This window comes from Ambystoma mexicanum, chromosome 7p, assembly GCF_040938575.1.
Source record: "Ambystoma mexicanum isolate Mex_15411 chromosome 7p, UKY_AmexF1_1, whole genome shotgun sequence".
In the NCBI taxonomy this organism is placed as follows: Eukaryota; Metazoa; Chordata; class Amphibia; order Caudata; family Ambystomatidae; genus Ambystoma; species Ambystoma mexicanum.
Genome location: NC_090939.1, coordinates 394397116 through 394421252, shown reverse-complemented (window position 1 = coordinate 394421252; position 24137 = coordinate 394397116). Strand labels below are relative to the sequence as shown.

General features: G+C 40.4%; 1 protein-coding gene across 10 annotated transcripts in view; it reads right to left on the bottom strand.

Annotated features, from left to right (window-relative positions):
- ROBO2 (roundabout guidance receptor 2) overlaps window positions 1-24137 on the bottom strand; it is a 974141-nt gene that overhangs the window by 330190 nt on the left and 619814 nt on the right. For all 10 annotated transcript variants that reach the window (XM_069636436.1, XM_069636431.1, XM_069636432.1 and 7 more), the window contains exons 3-4: window positions 14965-15122; window positions 6930-7050 (exon numbers count right to left, since the gene is read on the bottom strand). In XM_069636436.1, the coding sequence (XP_069492537.1) occupies window positions 6930-7050; window positions 14965-15122 (279 nt within the window). The remainder of the gene's footprint in view (window positions 1-6929; window positions 7051-14964; window positions 15123-24137) is intronic.

The window sequence follows — 24137 nt, the reverse complement described above, 5'->3', positions numbered from 1 at the left end:
GAATCAGCTTTGCTGGGATTCAATTGTGTCACTGCAGGTTGTTCTGCTGTATATCATTCTCTGAGGATGTCTCTGCATTTTGAACAGGACATGTGCACAGATCTATATAAACAGACACCATAACCCTGAGTCACGGCTTCCCCCCTCCTAGGCCCTCCTCTTCTTAAATTCTACAAGTCTGCAGGTACTGAAGAGAGGAAAAGTTATCTGTGGAATTGAAAGCTATCTAAATGGAGAGACCAATGGCACAGCTATTTCATTCTCACATCCAAATTCTACGGCTGTGAGAATGAGTATTCACACCTCGGGAAAGGTGCTCACCCAATCAGATGGCTGGAACAACAGGTGAGAAGACACCTTCTCCACCCACTATTTCCAGCCATCTGAGGCCCTTCACCGGGTGGCTCCATCTTTTTTTTTTAATGTGGGTAGGCACACCACCCCCAAATACAAACCAAAACCCTTCCGCAACCCCTCCTCCCCACTTAACTGCTGGACCGAAGCTTTATGTTCTGATCCCAGTGATCCTCCTTCTCCCGGCCACCGTTATAGAACGGGAATAGCGACTTTGTCCATTTTCCGATGGAGCTAGACATTTTTTTTTCTCAGGAGATTGGCACTGAGAAAAAATACGATTTGCACCGCGGGCAAACCCTGAGGTGCGAATAGCAATCACGACCCAGCAGGGAGGCATACTGCCATTGATAGCCAGCCTAGGCTCGGGCTGGTGGGCCAACACCAGTATTGTACACCGCCCTGCTGGGGCATGATTGGTGAATTTATGTTTCATGGTAAAAACCACATTGATTATAATGTGGCTGTTATGAACAATGGAATGGACACTAAGCCTGCTGTGCCATATATACTTGCGGTCTTATTACAAATTAAGCAGTAGTGGTAATTTAGAATACTGGATAATAAACCACATCGCTAAATTCTGAGTTTCAGATGTCAAACTTTTCAAATCTACACCCTTTAGTGTAGAGGTAATTACTTTCACAAAACAGTTTATCACATGTGGATGTGGAAATTGACACATGTAGTCATTGTTGCATGATGAAATATGCAATACATATAATATCCAATTCATAATGAACAAACATTCTTTATTTTCAAGAAAGATAGCTGAACCCTACGCATTTTAAAAAAGAATTCTCTTCATAAGTGGTATCAATATTTACAGGTTCTGTAAGCAATCAAAACACAATTTAAACCATGTTTCTTCAAAGATAAACAATAGGCCTTATTATGGGTCCGGCAGTAACCATGTCGGTGGTACCGGCGTGTTTCCGCCGGAACCGTACAAAACTACCGGCACCTGACTTCCCGGTGCCACATGGCTATTCCAAGTCTGGCAGATGGGAAGTCAGGCACCTGCAATTTCATTACTCCCCATTCCCATAGAGTCCCAGAGGACTGTATGGGAGTGGGTACATGGAATCCCTGGCACTGTTGTTAACGGTGCCAGTGCTTCTGTGACAGCTTTGCCTGGCATGACCGCTGTGCCCGGGAGGGTCAGATCTGTCAGGCACAGCGACTCCGGTAGTCAAACAAGTAGTTTGCCAGTCTGACAAACTTAGAATGAGGCCCAATGTTTCCTCAAAGCATCTGGTATATAACAGAAATATATATGACATTCAATAGTACAAAGCAGGCTTGGTAAATCAACTCTTGTGTCAAACGTTCAATCAAAATGTCAAAGCGGGACAATCTTCCCCAAAACCATCTTGACCACTTGCGAGAAGTGCTTTGGGGAAGATTGTCCCTGCTTTGACATGTTGATCGAATCTTTGACACAAGTAGTGATTTAGCAAGCTTGCTTTGTACTATTGATTGTCACATATGTTTCTGTTATATAGCAGATTCCTTTGGAGAATCATCTCCATATAGATCGCAAGCATAACGGATATGGCCTTTAGGCGATGCCTCTTCGGGAGAACCTCATCCCCTTTCTGGTCACTAATGTCATAGCCCAGATGGCAATAGTTGGCAACCTTAGCAATCATAACGTTACACAGTTTGATAGCATGCTGAACCCTTACTACTTTAGCAAAGCACATACATTTAGATTTAGCCAAGTTTATCCTCAATCCATTATTGGTGGCATACTTGATTAAGGCCTGCACACTCCGACAAATTCCATTGTAGGTGTTATCAAATATTACAGCGTTGTTGTCATATGCAATCCAAGGTAATTTGACATGGCTGAGAGAAGAGGAACAATTGTTAACTCCCAACAATACATCGCCAAAGTCGGCCATTAATAAATTAAAAAGGACTGGTACAAGTACACAGCCCTGATTTATACCCCTTTTCACTGGTAACCTTACATTGTATGTATTTGGGGATTTTCTTCAATAAAGAGAGAATATTAGGATTATGCTTCTATGTATTTTATTACTGAACGTTTGTATTTCTTTATTTTATTGGTGTTGAAATAGCTTACAATAAATCAATAATTGATCAGTATAGATACAATTACTGTAGGAATCCTATCATGAACACCATACCGTTCAGAACACGTTTAACCAAAATAATTGTGGTGATAAAATTGTCCACTGTAAACTAGTACTAAATATAACACATTTTGAAAGCAGTCGTTTTCTTTGTCAAAATAGATAGAGGTTGAATCATAGCCCAAAATATTGAGAAGGCTGCTTAATCACTTTTTGGGTTGAGGTTATTTGAAAGTAGTTTCATGTATGTGTGTTACCAAGATACACTTTGTGTATTATGCCTAACCCAATATGGGTAATACAAACATACAATGGTTAAAAGTATTTTGATTGTTTTAAAGAAATGAAACAGTTAGACGTTGTGTGGCACTTTCTGGGCGAAGGGAATTACAATTTAATGAAAACCATGGTTTTAAAATTACACTAAAGTTTGAAGCACACAGATTTAGATACACATTTGGGAATAGCGTGTTTCTACCAAAAAGGAAGCATACTCACTAATGACCTCAGCATCGCTTCACTTAATAATGAATCAGTAATGGCATGAGTTAAGTCTTTTCCCCTAACCTGCTCCCTTTGTTCTCTTTCCCCTTAAGCTTTCTCCAAATTCTCTTCTCCCCTCCCTTTCTTCCTTTCTCAGAGTCTTTCTCAGTATCTTTTTCTCACTTATTTTGACTCTTTCTATGCCTGTCCTCTACATGAAGTGTGAACGTGGAAACACATCTGCAAACTTTCTATAAAGAAAGTAATACATGAAATGCCCCCACATTAAACAGTGTTCCTTGGGAGATATAACAATTGTGTTCATCTATCTTTTAGAACAAAAGGGGAGTGATTCTCCATTAGCAGTTGACACCAGACTTTCCAACACAATCCTTAAGGTTTTCCAATCATTTACAATGGTGTATTACTTGAAGTTACATAAAAATCACATTCAGCAAACATTACCCCCATGTGCATGAAGCCCCATTTCATAAAGCACACAAACTATTGACTAGAATGTCCATACATACCATTACACAAATAGGAATCTGTTACAACAGACTAAAAATGTTTGCAGTCAATTCAAATAAGCTAGTATAAACTGTGGTTTGCATATTCTAGCAGCTAGGTAATGTCTATGTAGCTGTAGTGCAGTGTGGCATCTATATAAGTGTCTGGAGTTGAGCTGTGTACATTATTTAGATGCCACCAGGGACAGGAAATTGTGTATATGTGGTAGAAACAGCCCTTCATCACCATTTTGTACTCTCATTGTGTGTACTGTAATTGGTAAATAAGTGAAACACATATTCTAATGTTGTGTTATACACCAATGCAGGGGTTATTTCCAGGGATACATATCCACTCTCAGCTGTAGCCCTGAGTAAAAGGAAGCTTCAGTGTCAGAACAGTGAAGCGGACCATGTTGTGTGGTTTTCTAAACAAATGCATTTTATTGTTTTACAAGGACTCACTAACCTGATGATGATTTACCTGCCTAAAATAAACTAAAAGAAAGACTCTAATAAAGGATATCTGTCCCTCACACGTATACATATAACAAATAAACAAGGAAATGCATGGCATGGCAGATCAAAACAATAGTGACTGAATTCAAAATGCACCCACAGTCTCTTTTCATAACCTGGGCAAATTCCCGTTCCCCAGGTTGAAAAGTGATTCCGCTTCACAGTTCAATAAAAAACAGAAGGAAATACTGCTTCACAACAGAAGTTCCACTGCTGTTCAATGTTACTATGCAGATTGAGTTTGGACAGGAGAACATTGCCCGGGCAGGTGGTAGGGCACATATTTTTTAGTATTATTTCCATCTCTGCCTCAATAACTGGTTTAAAGTGGAACTTTGGTTCTTCTCTATCTTCTGCCACTTGTTTTTCTGGTTGTGTCTCTCTGCTTACTTTAGTTGTTCTTCTGCTACGAGATAAGTTGACTTTGTCAAGTAATGTCAGCTGAACGTTAACACAGTCCTTGTCAGGTTTTTCAAGTCGCCTATGAATCTCAAGAGGTTTCTTTCAATTGTTCACTCTACTTTCAATTTGGTTGTTGAAATAGCTCTATTTAGTTTTGTAGATTTTGTTTTTATACATTGTTCCCAATGATTTCCAAACTGCCTTGTTTTTGTTGGATTTGTTTTTTTTTCTCACCCTCTCTGCTTGTCTCTTTTCCCTTTTTAGGTCAGTGAGGGCTGCGGTAAACCATTTCTGGTGGTAAACTCCCTCTTTTAAAACCTTTGATTTTATAGGAGCAACTTCATCCAGGCGAATGTTGAAGTGTGTGCTGTAGGAGTTTACCAGCACCCCAGGTGAATCTAGGTCCATGGTGGTGATCGTGATGAATTTGAGGCAATTGTTACTTCCTCATGTTTCATTTTTTTGAAGGGTCCTGCAAATCACTCTCTTGGGATTCTTTCTTTCATGTGCTGGTTTATCAGGTAGCTGCAAGGGGCTCTCTACAAATGAATGATCGGGCAAAATACATGCTTTAGTGTCAACATTTGTCCTAGTGATGTTTTGTGATGCAATCCAAACAAGGATATTGGCTTTTGAATGAGTGGGTTTGGTATAGTTCATTGTAATATCCATGTGGTGCTGCTCCATGTTTTGTGCCTCCTTATCAGTTGTGTCTCCGAACCAATGATTAAGGTCCCTTAGTGAAATGGTGGAGCAATTAGGTTTGTCTAGAGGGGTCAAAATATGGACCATTTCCTTGTTAATGTCAGGCATGTCGTCTGGTGGGAGTTTTATCAGTATGATATTTATGCAATTGTTGTTGTAGGGGATAATCTTTAAGTGAATAATTTCACAGTCTGCATAGTACATGGGGGATTCTAAGAAGTGATATTCATCTGTGGCCAAAATGGCTACTACGCCCCCATTTCCATGTTCACGGTTTTTACAAAAGAAATTGAATCCCGATGATGTGACAAGTTCTACATTTGGTCCCCATGAATCCTTAAACCACGTCTCTGCTAAACACATGAAATCAATATCATTGTCCACTATGTAGTCATGTTTGTCAATGGCATTTTTGCAGAGTGAGCCAGTATTTAAAAGGGACTATTTGATGATTTGGGTTTTTAAAGAAGACATTGCAGTTCTAAAATGTCTTGCGCTATATTCCATTGGATTGTTGTGTTTTTCTGCACTAGTGGATACGGTATCCTGGGTGGCTATTTGTTTTACTAGAGATTCAGCGTCCAGGGTTTTTTTTTTTTTATTCCCTGCAGTGTCTCTCGGAAGGGTCCCTAACTAGGGTGTCCATGTTGATTTTTCTCTGGTGCGCCATGTCCCCGTTTGGTACCAGGCAGTGGGTGGAGGGGGCCATGAATATTAAATAGCAAACATATTTGCTAAAAGGTAAAACATAGATACTGCAATATTTAAACATAAAGGCACAAAAACTGTTTTATCAATATGCTTCCTTTTTCAGAATATGCAGATATATTTTTAATGACATTATATTCATTGCTGGAGACAAACGCTAAACTCCAATGCATAGACTGATTCATGACAACGGTTTTGTGATGGAGCATCCAAGCCGTAAACCCTTTTCTTCTGTACTTGTATCCCTATTGATTTTCTTGTGTCTATCTCTGACCTTTCGCTTGGTGTCTACAATAGCACCGCTAATGGTGGATGAAAGTGACATAACTGCAAAGGTTCCCAGAGTAAGGTTTTGTAATGTTGCCTATTACCCCGTTATCCACTTGATGGCTCCAGGCAGGAGTTCACTCAACTAACCTCCCTCTATATTTATTCTCCCTTGGGGGCAAACGATCCAGAATACTCCTTGCATGCCACACTGCACCAAAGATTGGGCACCAGGCGGCATACACAGTATTTGAGCCGTTTCTAACTCAACAGTACCAGGCTCTAAGTAAGATTATTTTAGCTGCACTTTTTACTTGCAAAGTGTTGATATTTTGACGTTAGCAGCTGGAGTAACTTTATTTGTATATTCGAAGAAGAATATCGAAGCTGCATAAAGGTTCAAGCTGTATAATTTTGAAGCAGTTTTATTTTGGATTTTTCTTTCTTCATATCAAATAATAATTATGTGCATGATTAACTGCTTTCCCAGACAATAAGGTATCTGACCACACCCCACTGTACTCAAAGACTTCCTTTGAAATTCAACATGGTTACTGAAAGGCCAACTTGCTGATTAATATATTCTTTGTCAAAATCAGAATCTGATTTTCCAGTCTATATATCAGCAGACAAATACTTATTGTTAACTTATTTTCCTTCAGTATATCTGGTTATCAGAGGTTGTTGAACTTTTACACTTCGAACTACTTTTATGAAAAAAAACAATAATTATCTCACCTAAAGTAAAACTTCCCAATATTAGATCATTGGCTATGTCATGTAGTGTGTGGGCACATAGAACCAGGCGAAGAATATATTCAGATGTGCTCTTCACCAAAGGTTTGCTCACAGAACAGAGGAAATCCATTAAAACACTTACCAAAAACAGTTAGCTCTGCAGGGTCACTGTCTCGTTCTCCAACCATGTTTGTTCCAACACAGGTGTACATTCCTGCATCACCCTTTCTCGTGTTTGAGATCATCAGTTTACCACTGCGTATCTGCAGAAAAACAACAATTATTCTTTTTAAAAAAACAATAAAAAAATAATAAAATAAATATATAATTATATATATATATATATATATATATATATATATATATATATATGATACTTTTTCACTTTATGTTTTTGCAAACACCATTGGCCAATACGGTTAACAATAAAGTAAATAACTGAGTCAGGATTGAGAGATCATGCAAATACAAGCAAGGTTTTTTAAGATGTTTTTATTATCATTGTAACTATCGTGATGCAACTGACATGAAGAATGTTGAAAATATGGAGACATGCGTTTTCTGGCAACACTTTTGCATACAGGAGCTATATCCATTGTCTGTGATAAGGGAGTCATGAATGTTCCCAATAAAAGCATGATGTTCCTATGCATGTGGGATTTAGAAAGTGAACCTCTTTTCTATTCATTCCCTCATGACATTCATGTGCATCTCAAATGATCGCAGGTGTAGTGGATTGTGGTATGGATGTCATGGCATAAGTCAGTAGGTTTGGTGAGATGAAAGTTCTTCAAAGGAGTTTGGATAGCGATCACCATTCCTCATCTCTGAATCGACCTGGGATTCTTAAATTAATTGTATTGTCACCTGGGTTGTTCATGTACCAAAGGCTCTACCAACAGGCTCCCCTACCTGTGGGAATGCATGGGCGTATGTCTATGGAGTAGGTGAAATGGGTGGACCTGGCAGGTCAGAGTGGATTCTGATATGGTCTTATACCCTCCTACATTTCTGAATGTGTTGTGGTTGTATATTAGCATGTGTTTAATTCCTGCTCTGCATGGTCAAGAAGGGTTCAGCTACCAGCAAGCACCTCATACTTTTTTAAGTATTGTAAGTTAATGCTTTGTCTAGCTGGTGAATGATATATGTACTGTCACCAATAAAAATAAAAAATCAATTGAAAAGCCACCTTTTCAGTCTTACAACTAAGAAAAAGAATTTTGGGAAAGAGAATATATATCTAAGTCAGCAAGGGGAATAGAAACGTGGACACATGAGAGAAAGATGGTGACGAGCAGTGTTACAGAGGCAAAGGAGGGATGTGTGGTAGTGGGAAATAGGGGTAAAACACAATAAAAAAAATGAAACAATTAATTCTCAAAGAAAGAAAGATAGATGAATTGATCGTTATATTAGCTCATTCTAAAAAAGAACAGTGTAGGCACCTGCTTAGTTGGACCTGCTGGTTAATTGAATTACAGAGCACTGCTTACTAACATATCATAAAATGTCGAATTCATCCCTGTCAATGGTTTGAAAACATTCAGCATTATGGATGTGTGTTTTCATTTCCAGTAATCTCTTGAAACATGACAAAAGCAAACATGGAATTCAAGACATTCCAAATTGAAATATGGAAAAACTACCCTTTCTGACTGTTGCCTGAACTATTCAATATAGTCATTGAAATCTATTCCTTAATGCACATATTGGAACCAAATTCTAACTCAGTCTTTGAGAATAATGATAACCAAGTCAACCCCACAATAAATCATTGTATTTAAGCTCAACGTTGCAACTTTTAGTGCGTCAGTGATGATGTTCAACATTTTGAAGTTGAATCAGTCCCAGAATAAGACAGTCATGTGCTAACCCAATATTTTCTCTGATGCCAACACTTGTTGATGCGTTCAGAGAAAGGTAAGTGAATAGCTTTCTTGCCCATTTTATTCTAGGCTATCCACTATTGGTCTTTCAGCCCCCAGGCGAGCCCCGTCTGTTATATCTAGGAGACTATATGGGGTCCGCTGAAGTGGATGCCCGGGCTCGCTTATGGATGCAAATCCCACTGAATCTGCTTGGTGGAATACTTGCTTGCAACAATTACCTAGAAAAGTCATACATTTTTACTTTTATACATATGAATGTTTGTGAAAATTGGAAAGACAACATTAGCAATAAAATACCAGGCACATTTTGTTGTTTTTATGAAGACAGGCTGTCCATGTTTATGTGGCATATGGTGGGAGACTTTTCCTGCTTTGAATGCTACAGACCATCTTTAAATTATTGATGTATTATTGTACATATAATGGAATATTCATACTAAAACACATGTTTTCTAGTCTGCGATTGTGGGGTTGGATTGTAATGGTGTGGGGTTATTAGATCATAACTATTTCTCTGTAAAATTAAGAAGTTATTAAACAGTAAATACATTACATAGATAGAAGTCAATACAGAGTCAAATACCTCTGGGCAAAACAATTTGAACATTTTGTAATAAAAATAGGTAGCCTCCACTCCAAACCTGTCATAGAGTTCTAAGAATCCATGGTTATTGTGTCAAGGTTCATCAAATGAGCAATACCTGGCTGGGTGCTAAACAAATCACTTTGCTGAACATTGGCACTTGGTAGCATTGCCCTATGAAGTCTTAAGTGGTCCTTAATGTAAGTCGATGATGAGAGAGTTGCTGCCTCAGGAGGATGAGCAGTTAGACATTCTAAAGCCCTATGCCACACAACTGGAGTACTTTAAGCAAACAATGTTTTCTAAAATAGATTGGCTTTTTTGTCCTGCATAAGCTGTGAACCAATCCCTTAATTTCTTAATATTATTTTAATGATATTACTCCTACAAAACCAGTGGATATTACAAATATTGCATATTACAAATGTGTGCATTGAGACCCTGTGGTGAGCTGGCATGTTATAAGAAGTAAAGTACAGTAAGATAAATGCAATGCATTCAGGTGCTAATTATTTGAACTCCCTGTAGTTGATGACCCCCTGTGGCAGGGATGACAAGTTACAAAGCATGTATGAACCAGCTATGTCTCTATTAACAGTGTGACTTGGAGACATTGAAATGGCTTTTATGTTGTTTTTACTTTCTAGGATAAATCTGCTCTCAACGTGCACAAATTGGTCCTAGATATTTTTTTTTAAATGTGTAGTTGTTTCATTTCGTTTTTAAAGCATGGACCTAGCTCGACAGCAGTGGAGCACTGTACATGATGTGGATAAAAATTGTTTAGGGTGACATCTTTTAACAGTAGGGCAGTACTGTGAGTTGCCGTCTGTTTGCCCTTTGTTATTAGTCCTTGGTTAGGTGTTGTTGAGAGATGTGTGAAACTGGAGAATTGTTAGGGCAGCTAATCCAATAAACAGATCGAGTTCCAGAGGGTGGGTGCATGACAAGAATGATTGTGGGTTCTGTGTTTGCGGAAGAGTTGTGATTTGAGTCAGTTGGTCGATTTGCAGTGCAAGGATCATGTGCCAGTAGATATGTGGAGCAAAGCCACCGAGATACACTGGTGTGCTACTCGTGACTGCTATGTAGATGAATAATGCAGTTTTGAACAGTATCCTGTCCTGCAGCGGAATCCAATGTAGTTCACATAGGATGACGGTAATTCTGTCAAAATTACCCACATCCATAATATGATGTGCTGTGGCATGGTGAACTGCGTTCAAGGGGGCCAACTGAATGGCTAGGACCCCCTGTCAGGAGGGATTGATTTTGCAAAGGGTGGTTATTTGGATCCATGCTGTTTGGGCATTATTGGCTTTGTGTTTCTGGGAGGACAAGTTGCTGTCTATGGGGAGAGATGTGGATCAAATCCATCTAGACACATATCAGTGTGCCATGGTTGGACAAGTTCCTGTTTAGCAAGGGGACCGACATTTAGCAGTCCATACTTTGGTTCAGGCTCAACATCATACCTGTATATTCTTGCAGGAGGTAAATCAAGCAGTTAAAACAAGAACCTTATGTTTCTTTATCTTTGTAATGAGCTACTGCCCCCATCCCTCGAACTATAGAAACAGCTGGATATTATCAGAGTTGAACTGATGTTACATCAAAGGTTTGTGATTTGCCTTGCATATGGGCATTAACCAAAACAAAGGTGAGATACTGCCTATTTGTAACAAGATGAGGCATTTAGGTTGGGTGTGTTTACTAAATATCCGAAGCTACTTTGGTTTGTTCTATGTGACCGAATTGAGCTCTGCCTGTTCTGTCCAGAGTTGCATCTCGCTATCTATTAACAAGGCTTTTTGCAAGGAACATTAAGACTGATTATATGGACTGTGGGATGTTTTTACCCATGCATCCAAGCCCTACCATAAAACTGTGCAGTACTGGCATGGAAAACATCATGATGGCCAGAACTCCCCAGAGAGTGCACAGGGAAAACATGAAGAATAGGCTGCCACCCATTTTTGCCTAGGTTGTGAGCACAGGAGGGCACTGCCTAAAACCACCAATGGGCTACACACACAGTAGCCTGAAACCATTGGGAATGGCAATGCTGATTGCCAAAAAAGCAACTCAGAACTGTGGGGAATTCATTTTTTTAATCCCAAAAATGGTTGCATTACCAGTACTCACCACTATCAGAAAGCCGCCAGACTTTTGTGTAAAACTGCACAAATGAAACAAAACCAGACCAAGGAAAGACTTGCTAAGAGGTGAAAGAATGTAAAACCATATTCTGAAATGACTTGAAGGAAGTAATTATTTAATGTATAGGTACAAATTGTCAGTTTGATTTGAATGTAGAAAACTGGGAACAAAAAGTGACATTTAGCTGAAACCTGGCTTAGTGAAACTGGATTCTGCCTGACAACTACCCCCGACAGGAGAAACCTGTTCAGTCACTCTTCCCAGGCCTAGCTGCATCCTGCTGCCCCTTGCCAAAAGGAGTTGTCACCTCTCTGGTTAGATTAGGGGTGGAGCACCTGGGAACTGGAAGGGACAGAACAATACAACTCCCTTGACTCAGGCAAATGTTATATTGGGGGCGTCGTAAAGTGGCTTCCTCTTAGGGGAAACTGGGAGGGGCAGTGCCTCTGCTAGCAGCTGAGCTTGGGGTAAGTGGATAAACCAGTTATTCCACCCTGTGATGTGGGAAGCCACACCCCTTTTTGACCAGGGCATAATTTTAAAAAGATAGATAACTCATAGTGTGGACTTGTCAGAATTATATAAGTAATATCATTATTTTGAGATTTTTCTGTGAACATTTTGAGAGGCGTTAGGACCCTGTGGTGTATTCTGGGGGGTTGCTACCGGAAAATAGGGTCTCACTCCAAATGTCTGCATGTTAAAAATCTGACACTTCATCAATTAATGTCCATACTCCTTGTGCACATGTGTGTAATTTTGGGTAAATGTCCGATATTGCAAAACCAGTTAAAAAGCACAAAATGTTGTCATTTTTGAATGCAAGCCCCCAGGAAGATCAGAGGCGGACAAGCATGGACCATAAGGAATATATAATGTGCACATGTAATTTCAACAAATTGTATATCTGGGAAAGATGTATTTGAATCAAATAAAGATTTGTGGGCAAACTGACCAGGGGAGGATCCTCTGACCCATAAACAGACCTCATCATGATGACAATCCATTTCCTACCCCCAATCATGGGAGAGGGGAGAATTGGGCCAATGACAAGTAGAGAGGGGCAGGCTTAGCTAGGCCCAGGCACACACCCATTTTCAAAACACATAAAAAGAGACTGCTGGGACAGGTAGGGAGATTCAATTCCATTTGCTGCGGAGCATGCTGACCGACGACTTCACATCCAGAGATCCAACACTTAGACTTCCAAGCTAAACAGATACTACAGAACTTTGAACCAAGAAGGCCCACTGCAAGCAAAAGTATTTGTCAGCAGGCCTCAAAATCATTTGCAAACTATTCCACAGCCGGGCGAGCTGTCTGAATTCTTTTGCCAAGAACTCTTGCCAGTACCCAGAAAGCAGTGTTACATCCAGAATCCACTTGATCCGGACCGGAAAGCAGAGCAGTATCCAGAACCAGAGGCTAGACCAGCAGAGCAGAGCTGACCCAGATCGAAGGGAGCAGAACCGGTGCCTGATTGACCCGCCGAGTAGACAGAACCGCAGCCGGACGTGTTGACCAGATCCGTGACGAGGCCTAGTTCAAATTTATATTGTGAGTACCTAGCAGAACTGTGCAGAACCAATCTCTTAGTTAAAATAATCTAATCCAAACTATTTTAACCTAAGTAGAACTGCCTCCTAGGAATCGTGTCATCTGTCATTTTTAAAGCTGCACAATTGTCACCTGTCAATTCTGAAGCTGCAAGCTGTCACCTGTCATTGTGGGTTTACTTTAAATCCGAAAAACTACCTTTATTTAATCGTCCGTATCTCTGGAAACGTTTGGATTTAACTTCCCTCTGAAAGCTTAGAATCTAGGCTTTCCAACAAGCCTAGAACCGACTTCCTACTCCTTATACTTTTTCCGCAATCACGATTTACGCACTCGCGAAATTTACCGCGATTTGCGATTTTGGCTCAATTTCTCCACTTGTCAAAATAGCAGGTCCATTCTTTCTTTTGTTAAAATCTGTTTGCAACTTTGTAATAACTCATAGAGCATTGCTAAAGTGAGCCTGAACTAATACCAACACACATCTCCCACTCACCCTGAATCTCTAGAGGGAATTAGAATCAGTTGGCACATTTTCCCATCCATTGCCATCACATTTAAAAAGCATTTTGGGCCTGTGTTTCAAGCTCCTACCTGTTTCCACTAAGCTTGCTAGGGGAGAACTGAATTTCGTATTGTATTTGAATGCATTCCTGAGAACTGTGTGCTCCTCTTTCCATCTCCTTCCATTTCTTACATTGCATAGGGGAGGGGGATGAATTGCCAGAGAAAAAGTGATTATCTTATCTTTTGCTAAAATCATATCAAGTATTTCTGTACTGCATTTTATTCCTCATTGCTTTTCCCTTGAAATCATAAAAGTATTTTTGCTACTTTATCCATCCTATACGAACTCCTCATTGATTGTAAAGAAGTGTGCTAGTGCCAGATTACCCATTGTTTATCAACATCATATGTCTAAGTGTACTATCAGATATTAATTTATTATAAAGTGTGATATATATATATATATTGTTTAAATTCTCAAATAAACCTTTTAATTTGCAAAACAAACCTACTTCTGGGCTCAGTGGGGTCAGGGGGATTCTAAGAGGGGGGTGTTATACAAGGGTGGTCATCCAGAGTACTGAACTAGCCATAACAATACATTAATAAGGGTTTTCCTCAGCATCCCAGACTAGGCATTGACTTGGCTGTAGTGTTGATTGAATATCGCTTACAGGACATGCACTGACAGAACTAAGATACGTATGCTTGTCAATTTCATAGAATGGAATTTGATGTTACTGTGTAATGTTTATTTCAGCCATCTTGGCCTGAAATGGTGGGTTGGGTATTCCTATTCACATTTATTGCTACTGTGTAATGTGTCTTTCGTCCATTTTGGTCAAATATAGTGAGTTAGCTGTGCCTATTCATTGTTCATGTTACTGTGCAATGTTTTTTTCATCTATCTTGGCCTGAACTCTTATCGGTAGCTGAGATTAAGTTACACATAAGGCTTTAAGGGGAAAAATACTTTTTTCCGAAGGATTAATAGCTCAGAAAATTCACGTTTCTGAAAATGTAATCACATTTTAAATAATGGCACTTAATGCAATGTAACTGTGATATAAGTGTAAACAATTGAAATCACTAATACATGATATATTAGATGCCACCTAGTTAAATTGAGTACACGTGAATATTACAAGACACGATGACCCGTGTCTTTTATATTTTAAATAGAGGGCATGATTAGAACATTATTTGACTTAATTTAAAACAATAAAAGTCCTCCATATAGTACCTGCTTTTTAACCATAATTTACACAAGTAATTTCTCAGTATCGTGACCTTGGACATGGATTTGTTTTTCAATAATCATTGCATTTGCTGAATTGTAAAGTTATATATAGCTTTGCAATCAGTACAGTGAAATATATATGCATATAATTTTGCAAAGGCAGAAAATGTCACATAAAACAACTGAAGCACAGTAACATGAAAGGAAACACTGAAAATACACATTTTGGGATACTTACACTTATTCTTTCCTCCCTGTCATCAATACGAACTTTGTCTTTCTTCCAGTAGATGGTCGGTTCAGGATGCCCCCGGGGTGGCTGGCACTCCAAAATTGCAGGCTCGCCAGCTGCCACAACAACATCCGTAGGATTTTGCCGAAAGTCATCACGAAGCACTAAAGTAAAACATGAAAAATGCAAAAGAGCCATCAGAAGTTGCATATCTGAATGGAATAACTTATATTGAAGACCTTCTCTGAAATGTTCATGACGTATACATTATGGAGGAACACCTTTTCATTCTCAGCTGTTTGGTTCTCACATTTGTTTGATATGAAAACAGATGTAATTAAATATATCAAGCTACTGTGGCACAAAAAATGGTATCTGTAAAAATTGTCGAATTCGAAAATACCTACTCCAAAATGACCACATTATTGTGCTCGAATTGGTTAAGGATTGTGTACATTTTTAGTAGAAAGTAGATGGCGGGGTGGGGTAAGGGTAAAGGTGAATGTAGGGGGAGGAGGGGGGAGTTTGGTGGTCTTCCCCCACAATAATAAAAAATAAATGTGACCCCATAAAAATTGGTCCTTTTGGAGTAGGTATTTTATTTTCGAACATTTCACATGAATCCCAAAACATTACTTTCAATGTCCTACAACATTTTCAATGAACTGTGGGCTTATATAATATAATACAAACTAATACAGGTGGGTATTCCCGCACCATTTTGTGGACACTGCTGTAATAGAAGGCTGGTTTTCTAACATTCGATTCTAGCTCATTCTGAATTATGGACTTTCTGGCTTTTGGTAATATATATGCATTATGCATGTGTTCACTTTACTGTAAATATACCAATGTATGATCGCTATTCGAATATAGTGTCGAAATAATATGTTTTCAAAGGCTTTATTTCATCTTAAATTAGGGACAGATTATAGAAATCGGTGTGTAGATAACCTATTCTGAATTTAGGAAGAGCTACGCTATATTCTTTGGGGATCAGATAGCTATATGCATAGAAGAAAAAACACACACATTTACAACTTTTCCAAAAAGTGGCTCAATGGATTTTTATCTATTTGGCAGAGAATGATTTGTGTCCTAATAAAAAAAGGGCCCATTTTGAAAGGTACTTCACAACATCTTTCATAGTATGCCCGCATACCTCGAGAACTGGGAAGCCAGTTGCAACCAACTGTATTGCAGTTTGGCATGACACTAGCATGTACCTTTATTAACATCTGGACAATGCCACTGGTTTCCTAAAATATGGGTTTTAATGAGATGGTTATTCTGGTCCTCTTCCGGAAAAATGTTAATAGTGTCCACCTAAGGTTCAGTGGTCTCATCATGCTTCTGGGAGCATTGGTATCACGATCTTTAACCATATTAGATCATTTGCCTAAACCAAATTTGAACACGTTTGCAAAATAATTGTGCCAAATTGAAGACGGCATATTGAAGATAAGCAACACATCTAAGAGAACCAACCCCATCTGCTGATGTTGGTTATCCTAATCCACCATGTGTTATCCTGTTGGAATACAAACATCTAATCAAATCTTAATGTGCATTTAGGCAAGTGGGGGTGGCGTATGTTTATTTATTATTAATTTAGTTATATGCATATTTTATACTGCATATGGTATTGTACAGAACTCACATACATTTTCATTTATGATCATGTTAAAATAAATAGAATAAAGTACAATAGTATCTTGCAAATATTAAGTTGAAATTGGCACATCAATTTAAAAAGACAGCTCTACTCTTTTTGACTATGCCCTTTTATATACAAATCTAAGTCAGCACCCCTTAGCAGTATTTGACTATGACTATTGACATGGAGCCAAGGTGATTCCACAGAGGTGGCAACTCATGGATTTAGTTCAGAAATATATTGTTGGGGTAATGTGCAATGTTGGCCAACTAACAGGTTTTATAATGCCAAAAACATGTGCCAAAAGGTTATTCCAAAAGTATCCTCAGAACTATCCCCGGTGCCATTCAAAGTCTTGGGTACAAATGTACTCAATGAGTCATGTGCTGGTGGCTAAGTAATCTCTCCCACTAGGTCACCCGTTGAAAAGCATCAACTAGGAGTTGCAGGTATTCTAGTTGAATCCCTATACTCACCTGCAGCAGATTCATCAGAGGTATGCTAGGAGGGTCTAAATGTGTCTGATCAAAGCCATGCTCTCTTTTCTGTCTCAAAGTCATGGAATGCCAACCATCATACTTGTTTTAGTTCCCTCCTCAACTGAATCAACTAGGTCAACACTTACTTGTGTCTATGGGCATGTCCATGGGCCTCACACATAGCCCTTTTGCTGGTAACTATAACTTCTTTGATGCTCCAGTACATGCTGGCCTCTCCCCCCAAATTATCCCTGATAACAGATAGGCATGTGTTGTCTTTTTCTATGGCTGTCAGACTTGCTATATGGTCAAGGGATGGCCCACTGTGCCTCTTTTTTACATCCTTCTTCTTTTTGGCTCATCCACCACATACTGTCCTCCCTTCAACATTGTTGGCTTCCCCTCTCAGATTGCTTGCTTTTCACTCTGTTTCCCCACTGCTTCATCTTCCCAAGCCTCTGCTGTTTTCTTGACTATTCCTCCTGAATGTTCACCACCACTCGCTTCTCCTGCTTAATTCCTTCACCCCTGCTCCAGCCTTGGCTGATTTCTGAAATCACTCCTTTGCAACTGTAACCTTCCCATCCGCCTTCATGCACTCCCTTGTAAACCCCCTTCTTAAGAAGCCCTCTGCCAATCCTTCATCTCCAGATAATATAGCCCGATCTCCATCACTCCTTTCCTGGGCAAACTCCTGGAAAAGCTGGCCATCTCCCAGCTTAATCCTCATACTGAATCTGTTGATTGTCTCCACGACCAGCGTCTGGCTTCAGACCTGCCAGAAGTACGGAAACTGCTCACTTGAACACCCATGAAGACCAGCTCTCTAATCTTAACTCGAATCTTCCTTCTGTCCTCATTGATCTATCATCTGCTTTTGATATGGTCAACCATGCCATCCTGCTCAACCACCTCCGTGATAACCTCTGTATCACTGATCAGGCCCTGGCCTGGTTGACCGCCTTTCTCACCGACTGACCCTCTCAGGTCCAACTCGGGTCTTTCCTCTCTCCTCTATCTCTATTTGTGGTGTTCCCCAGGGGTCTAACCTTTCTTCCTGGCTTTTCAACAGCTACCTGGCACCTCTTGCCCACCGCATCGCTACATTCTTCTCCAATGTTCAGTGTGATGCAGATGACACACAGACCTCTTTCAGGCTCTCCTTAGCCACCTCTGCTCCTTCTCTCATGCCAGACATCTGGCCACAGTTCAGGAATGGTGTGCCGCTAATGATCTCTGCCTTAATGCCAGTAAGACTAAGATCCTCCTCATCGGTGCACCTGCTCCATCCTTTCCTATCTCTGGCCGCCCACTCTGGGCCCTCTTCCTGATCCTTCCTGTGATGCTAAGAACCTTGGTGTCATCTTCGACTCCACCCTCTCCTTCTCTCCTCACCTACATCTCTAGGAAGTCAAACTATCAGCTGCACCTCCTCAGAGATATTCTTCCTTTTCTCTCTTTCCCCCAGAAGCTCACTGTGTCCAGAGCTCTGGTCCATTCTGGGCTGGACTATTGTAACAGCCTCTTTCTAAATCTGCCTGCCTCTACTCTTCAACCTTTACAACTTATCCAGAACAGGAATGTGAGATTTGTCCTTGGCCTCAAGCCGAGGGATCACATCTCTCCAACTCTGAAATCTCTTCACTGGCTCCCTTTGGCTGCAAGATCAAGTTCCAGACCCTTTCCATCGTCCATTGCTTTCTGGGACCTGGGACTGCACTCCAACTTTCTCTTCTTAAACATCTTCCTTCTCAAGGTCTCCGCTAATCCAACTCTCAGAGGGTCAGACACTTCAGCAAGCAGCGAGTGGGGGGCAGATGCCTCTCCTTGGCTGGTGCCTCCATCTGGAACAGCCTCCCTGCCTCTCTCAAACTTGACCAGAACCACCTCCAGTTCCGGGAGCAACTCAAGACCCTCCTTTTCATTACCACTTTCTCTCTTCCTCTTCCATATTGATGTGCTCCAAGCACTGGTCACCTGGCTGCCCTTTGAACTCAGGCCCAGGCTCCTGCATGTCCAGTTGCCCTTGCACTTCTTCCGGGCTCCCCCTGAACTTAAGGGTCTGTAGCTGCAACCCTACAGTCCCTTCTCTCTGCGCTTATGAGCTACCCGCTGGCTGCACTTATTGAGTTACCTGCACTTCACCCTTCCCCTCCCCTGGCACTTCTACCCTTCCTCTTCCCTCCAATTGCGTGATCTGAAAGGCAAAGGGCCTAGTAAGATTGTTGTTTTGTCCTACCTTTGTTTGCCTCTCCTTGTCTTGTCACGCCTAGAAACATTTGTGTATGAGCGTGTTTTAAATGCCATATCAGATCATATCCTCCATTACCTGCTGCTGGACCTCCAACTTCTAGTGCACTCCTTGTTCTGCACTTTCCCATGATCCTGCACCTCAAACCTCTTCTGCACTTCCCCCTTCCCTAGCAAACACCAACTCTGCCAACCCCTCCGACTCCTTCTGCACCTCCATCTCCTACTACACCTCCTAGTACTTACTTCCACTATTAATTGATCCATTACTCCAAATGCCCACCCTCATTCTTTATCTCCTCCATATATATGTCATTATTGCCTTCTGATGGTTAGGTTTAATCTCATATGCGGCCTCTGGGAAACATAATGCTCAATTGTGTGAAAATGGTCCATCCAGGTTAAAGGGGTGCCGTGGAGCAAGCCTTATCAGGCTGTCCAACCATCTTGGTTTTTGGATTCTTGCTCATATGCACAGTAAAGCCAATATATGGGACTGAGAGTGGAGACAACCGGGTTCTGCAATCATCGGCTAATCTGAATATACACAGTGAGCATCTTTGTGGCCATCATTTTTACATTGGTGTTTCTCCAATCTGCTTGCTGACAATGGTACCATGAGTATGTTTGAGTAGGGGTTGCATGAATGGTGAGCATGTTTCTTAAATCCCCTATTATAAGGACTGTTCTGCTGTTCTGCTAATGTGTTGATTCCCTTGTGCACACCACTGGAATGTTTGGGAGACCGGATGATCCTCCCCATTCCATCCCTAGTCCCCATTTCACATTGTGGGTGGTGGTGAGGTCACCAACACAAATACACCGTGTTTGAATTAGTAAACATCATGACACTATACATGGGGTAATTGTGAACAAAGCAATCTCCTAGCCAGATTGTAGCAGCATACTTATCGGGCCAAGGTGTATGTGTTTCCCTTTCAAATCACATGAAATATCTGTGATTGCAAAGAAGACATGAGTGAAACTTGGCCATCACACATGCTGCAGCAACTGGGCCCACTTACAGCAGCTGTTCTGCAGGACACCATATGCTATCACATGCTATCACATGCCATTTCTTTTTCCGATTGACTGTATCAAGCTTAATTAGTGTTTTCAGAGCACACACATGCACAACAAACAGCAGTCACAGAAACTACCAAGCGAGGGTGCATTATTACTAGTGTCTGCAAGGGCAACTAAAAAGTGCTAAAACATACAATTGTGAATGTTTACCTATCGTTATGCAGAGTTGTGTTGTTACTTAAATTAATCTTAAGATACCCCGTCAATGCAGTTCAAATGTAATTTTGCTTCTCACAAATATCGCATTGCTATAACAATGAGTGTGAATGTACCTTGCATTTCATAAAACATCCTTGCAATGCTGAATCTACTAAACCATTTGAGTCAGTATTGGTGTTGGACCCATGCGTTATTAGCATGGCAAAACATATATGATTATATGAAAATATATTGTTTGCCATATTTATTAGACAGTCATTTAGCAGATAAATCATGAATTGAGCTCTTGCTCCTAAACAGACTCATATTGAATTAATAAAATGCAGAGAACGTGATTGTTTATTATTACAAATAATAATCATACTAATACTAATAATATGGTTTTCATCTGTAATTGCAGTAATTATTATTATTATTATTGTTCTTCTTATTATTATTAATAATGATAATAGCACTTAGGCAACTTTTAAATGGCGATACATGCAAGCTTTACTCACACTGGAAATCATGTATTTTGTAACAAAAAAGGGAATCATTGTTTGCAATTTCAAAAATGCATGCAGAGGAATCTAAGAAGTAGATATAATATTATGGACAATGTGGGATTGTACAATTATTCTTGTCTCGCAATAATTCCCCTAATCCTACTTCCCACTACAGCATCTCCCAGGTCTGGAAAATCTTTATAGGATTAACATTTACATGATGATTACAAATAACCATCTGTCTGCTGCTCGTTTTCCAATCTGGTCCATGTCCCACGAGCCCCCATCCGATGGTCAGAGCAGCATCGCTGGAAGCTAGAATTAGAGGCCTGTCAGGAGGCTGCGAGTAATTGCATTCTTTTCCCACTAGCACCCAGTTGGGAAACAATAACAAAATGAACATCTGAGAAGAAAAACATTGCCCATCCCTGCAAACCTGGAGGAATGCTGCAGACCTACAGAACAGCTACATCTGTCAGGCCAGCCCATGGGTGCAGGGAAATGCTTCCCTTAAATATAATTAAGATCGTCTTATCTTGATTCCGATAGTTGTTTTTCCAGGTTTTTGCCTTGAGAATTCAATCTGATGAATTCAATACCCATAGCAGAAGAGTTGAGTCCTAGTGCAATACAACAACCTTACTTCATCCTTTCTTATTTTACATCTCCTCTGTTTCAATGACATTTTTAACACGTAAACTCTTTGTAATTCACATTTTTTTTTTTAGAGAAGAAAGAGGTTACTGTACAGTGTAATTCACTCACAGTGGAAACATAATATTTCAATAATGTCACATTTTCATATAGTGCATCACGTCTGACTCCCCTGCTTCCAGCACTGGTTTAATAGTTGCATTATTACCCAACTCAAGGAAAAACAGGCTATTATGGTTGAACTGACACTGAAAGATAATATGTGCAGATCACGAGCTGAAACCTAGATAAGTCAGGCGACATGCATCAGTGTTGATTCCTCTTTGGGCCTGATTTACAAAAGGTTATTTCAATGGGAAATTCCATTGAAAAACTCTATGTCATGCTTCATGATTATAAACCTGTCCTGCAGTAAATCATGCTTCTTAGGATTGATTTTATTTGTAGATTTGCACATAAAAAATTCTAAGATGCTAAGAAACAACTGACATTCAGCTTGTTGGTAATGGTGCAGCAAAGCCAAAGAAGAGCAAGGACAGGAAAATAGGCTGGCTTTTGTGGATACAGAAGGAAGTGTCATGGTTCAGGATTTTCGCTGCAATGGATAAGAGTGTCAGCAACCTTTAGCTCTCAGAATGTTTTGGACTATAACTCCCATGACCACTCATCATTCACTGTGCTGGCTATGCTGATGGGGGTTGTGGTCCATAACATCTGGGGAGCCAACGGTTGCTGATCTAGACCCTTCCGTTACTCTGCCTTCAGAAACCAACATTTTATAAATTCAAATATCATATTTCAGTTTTATTATCCATTGGGAGAGTTTGGTCCAACTAGATTATTCCCATAAATTGGTTAGATTCCTCTGTAGTCACTTGATAGAACACAAAGACTTTAGTGTTATTATTACCCGGAGAGGGACAATAAGATTTTAACATGCAATCAAATTAACCCTTGACGGGGCTTTACCCAAACAGGAATCCCTCTCCACATTACGTTCCTTCCTGTCCCTGGTGAGGGGGAGTGGCAGCCACTCAGCCAATGAGGAGGCTCAGAACGGGGTAATCCCTGCTCCGAGCCACCACATGGCTGGAGGCTGCCATCTTCCCCCGCCAGGATCGAGGTAAGTGGTATCCCTCCCCCAAATCCAAACAGTCCCCTCTCTGCCCTCCCAACCCCACTTGCCTTATTTTGGTCCATTTCAGGAGCAGATGCACTGGGAACACTTCTGTCACCAGCATGTCCGCTCCCAATCCCCGACATGCCATCATGGAAAGGAAGAAGGGACTACAAGTAGTCCCTTCTCTCCTTGCCATGGTGGCCATTTTCTTTGTTTACAATTCCCTTATTTTTTTTAATGGCCACCATGGAAAGGGAGAAGGGACTAATTGTAGTCCCTTCTCCCTTTCCATGGCCGCCTTTTTGTTTGTTTACCTTTTTCCATTCATTTTGAATGGCTGCCATGGAAAGGGAAAAAAGACTCAGTTTTTCCCTTCCCCGCATGTGGCCATTATTTTTTAATTTTTTTTTTTTTTGTGCCAAACAGCCAGAGCATTTCAGAACAGACAAAACTGCTCCTAGTACCCCAGTCTTACGGACAGGGTTACTAATATCAATAAGCCCCTCGGAGGGGTGTATTACCACTTCAGGTAATGCCCCGGGCCTTCGTTAAGGCCCTCACTTCGCTCATGCCTGTAACTATGGGCCCCGGGGCATTACTTGAAGTAATAGGTAAAGCCTATTGCTTAATTAAATTATGGTTTGCAGCTTCTGGGAAGAATGGTATAACATTCAACAACAACAAATAATGAACCCTCTGTTGATCCTAGGTTACCTGGAAACCATTACCATAAAACTAAATACCACTGTGCAATCTAGTAATCTGTTCTTTAACCATTTCTCCTAATCTTGAGGTCAGCACACAACGTGCATTTGTTGCTTCAGTCAAATATAGAGTGTGAAAGATAACCTCTAAAACTAACAACATTCTATGTAGGTGGTGGTATATTTCCGCAGGCGGTAGAGTTGTTTTATCAATGAACTTCATAGTGTTTCAGAAACAGCTGAACATATGTACTCCACAGGTGACATTTCTAACAGCAGCAATAATGTCTGCTGCCAGAATTCAGCAGTGTTAAAAAAGGAGCAATTCGATAATGACTAGTGTATTAGAATACCACATGAATTCTTAACTTTGGCAAGTAGTATGAGAACTTCTTTACCATGGATAAAACGGTTTGAGGAGTGAGGACCCTGTAGTTGAATAGTGTGTGTTTGTTTTAATCTTACACCAATTGTCATAATTCTTCTGTTACTAGAGATTGTAATGTTCTACAATAATCAGACAATGGGCCTCATTATGAGTGTGGCGGAAAGGCAACAACGGTGCAGGTAGTGCTACCGGCGCCA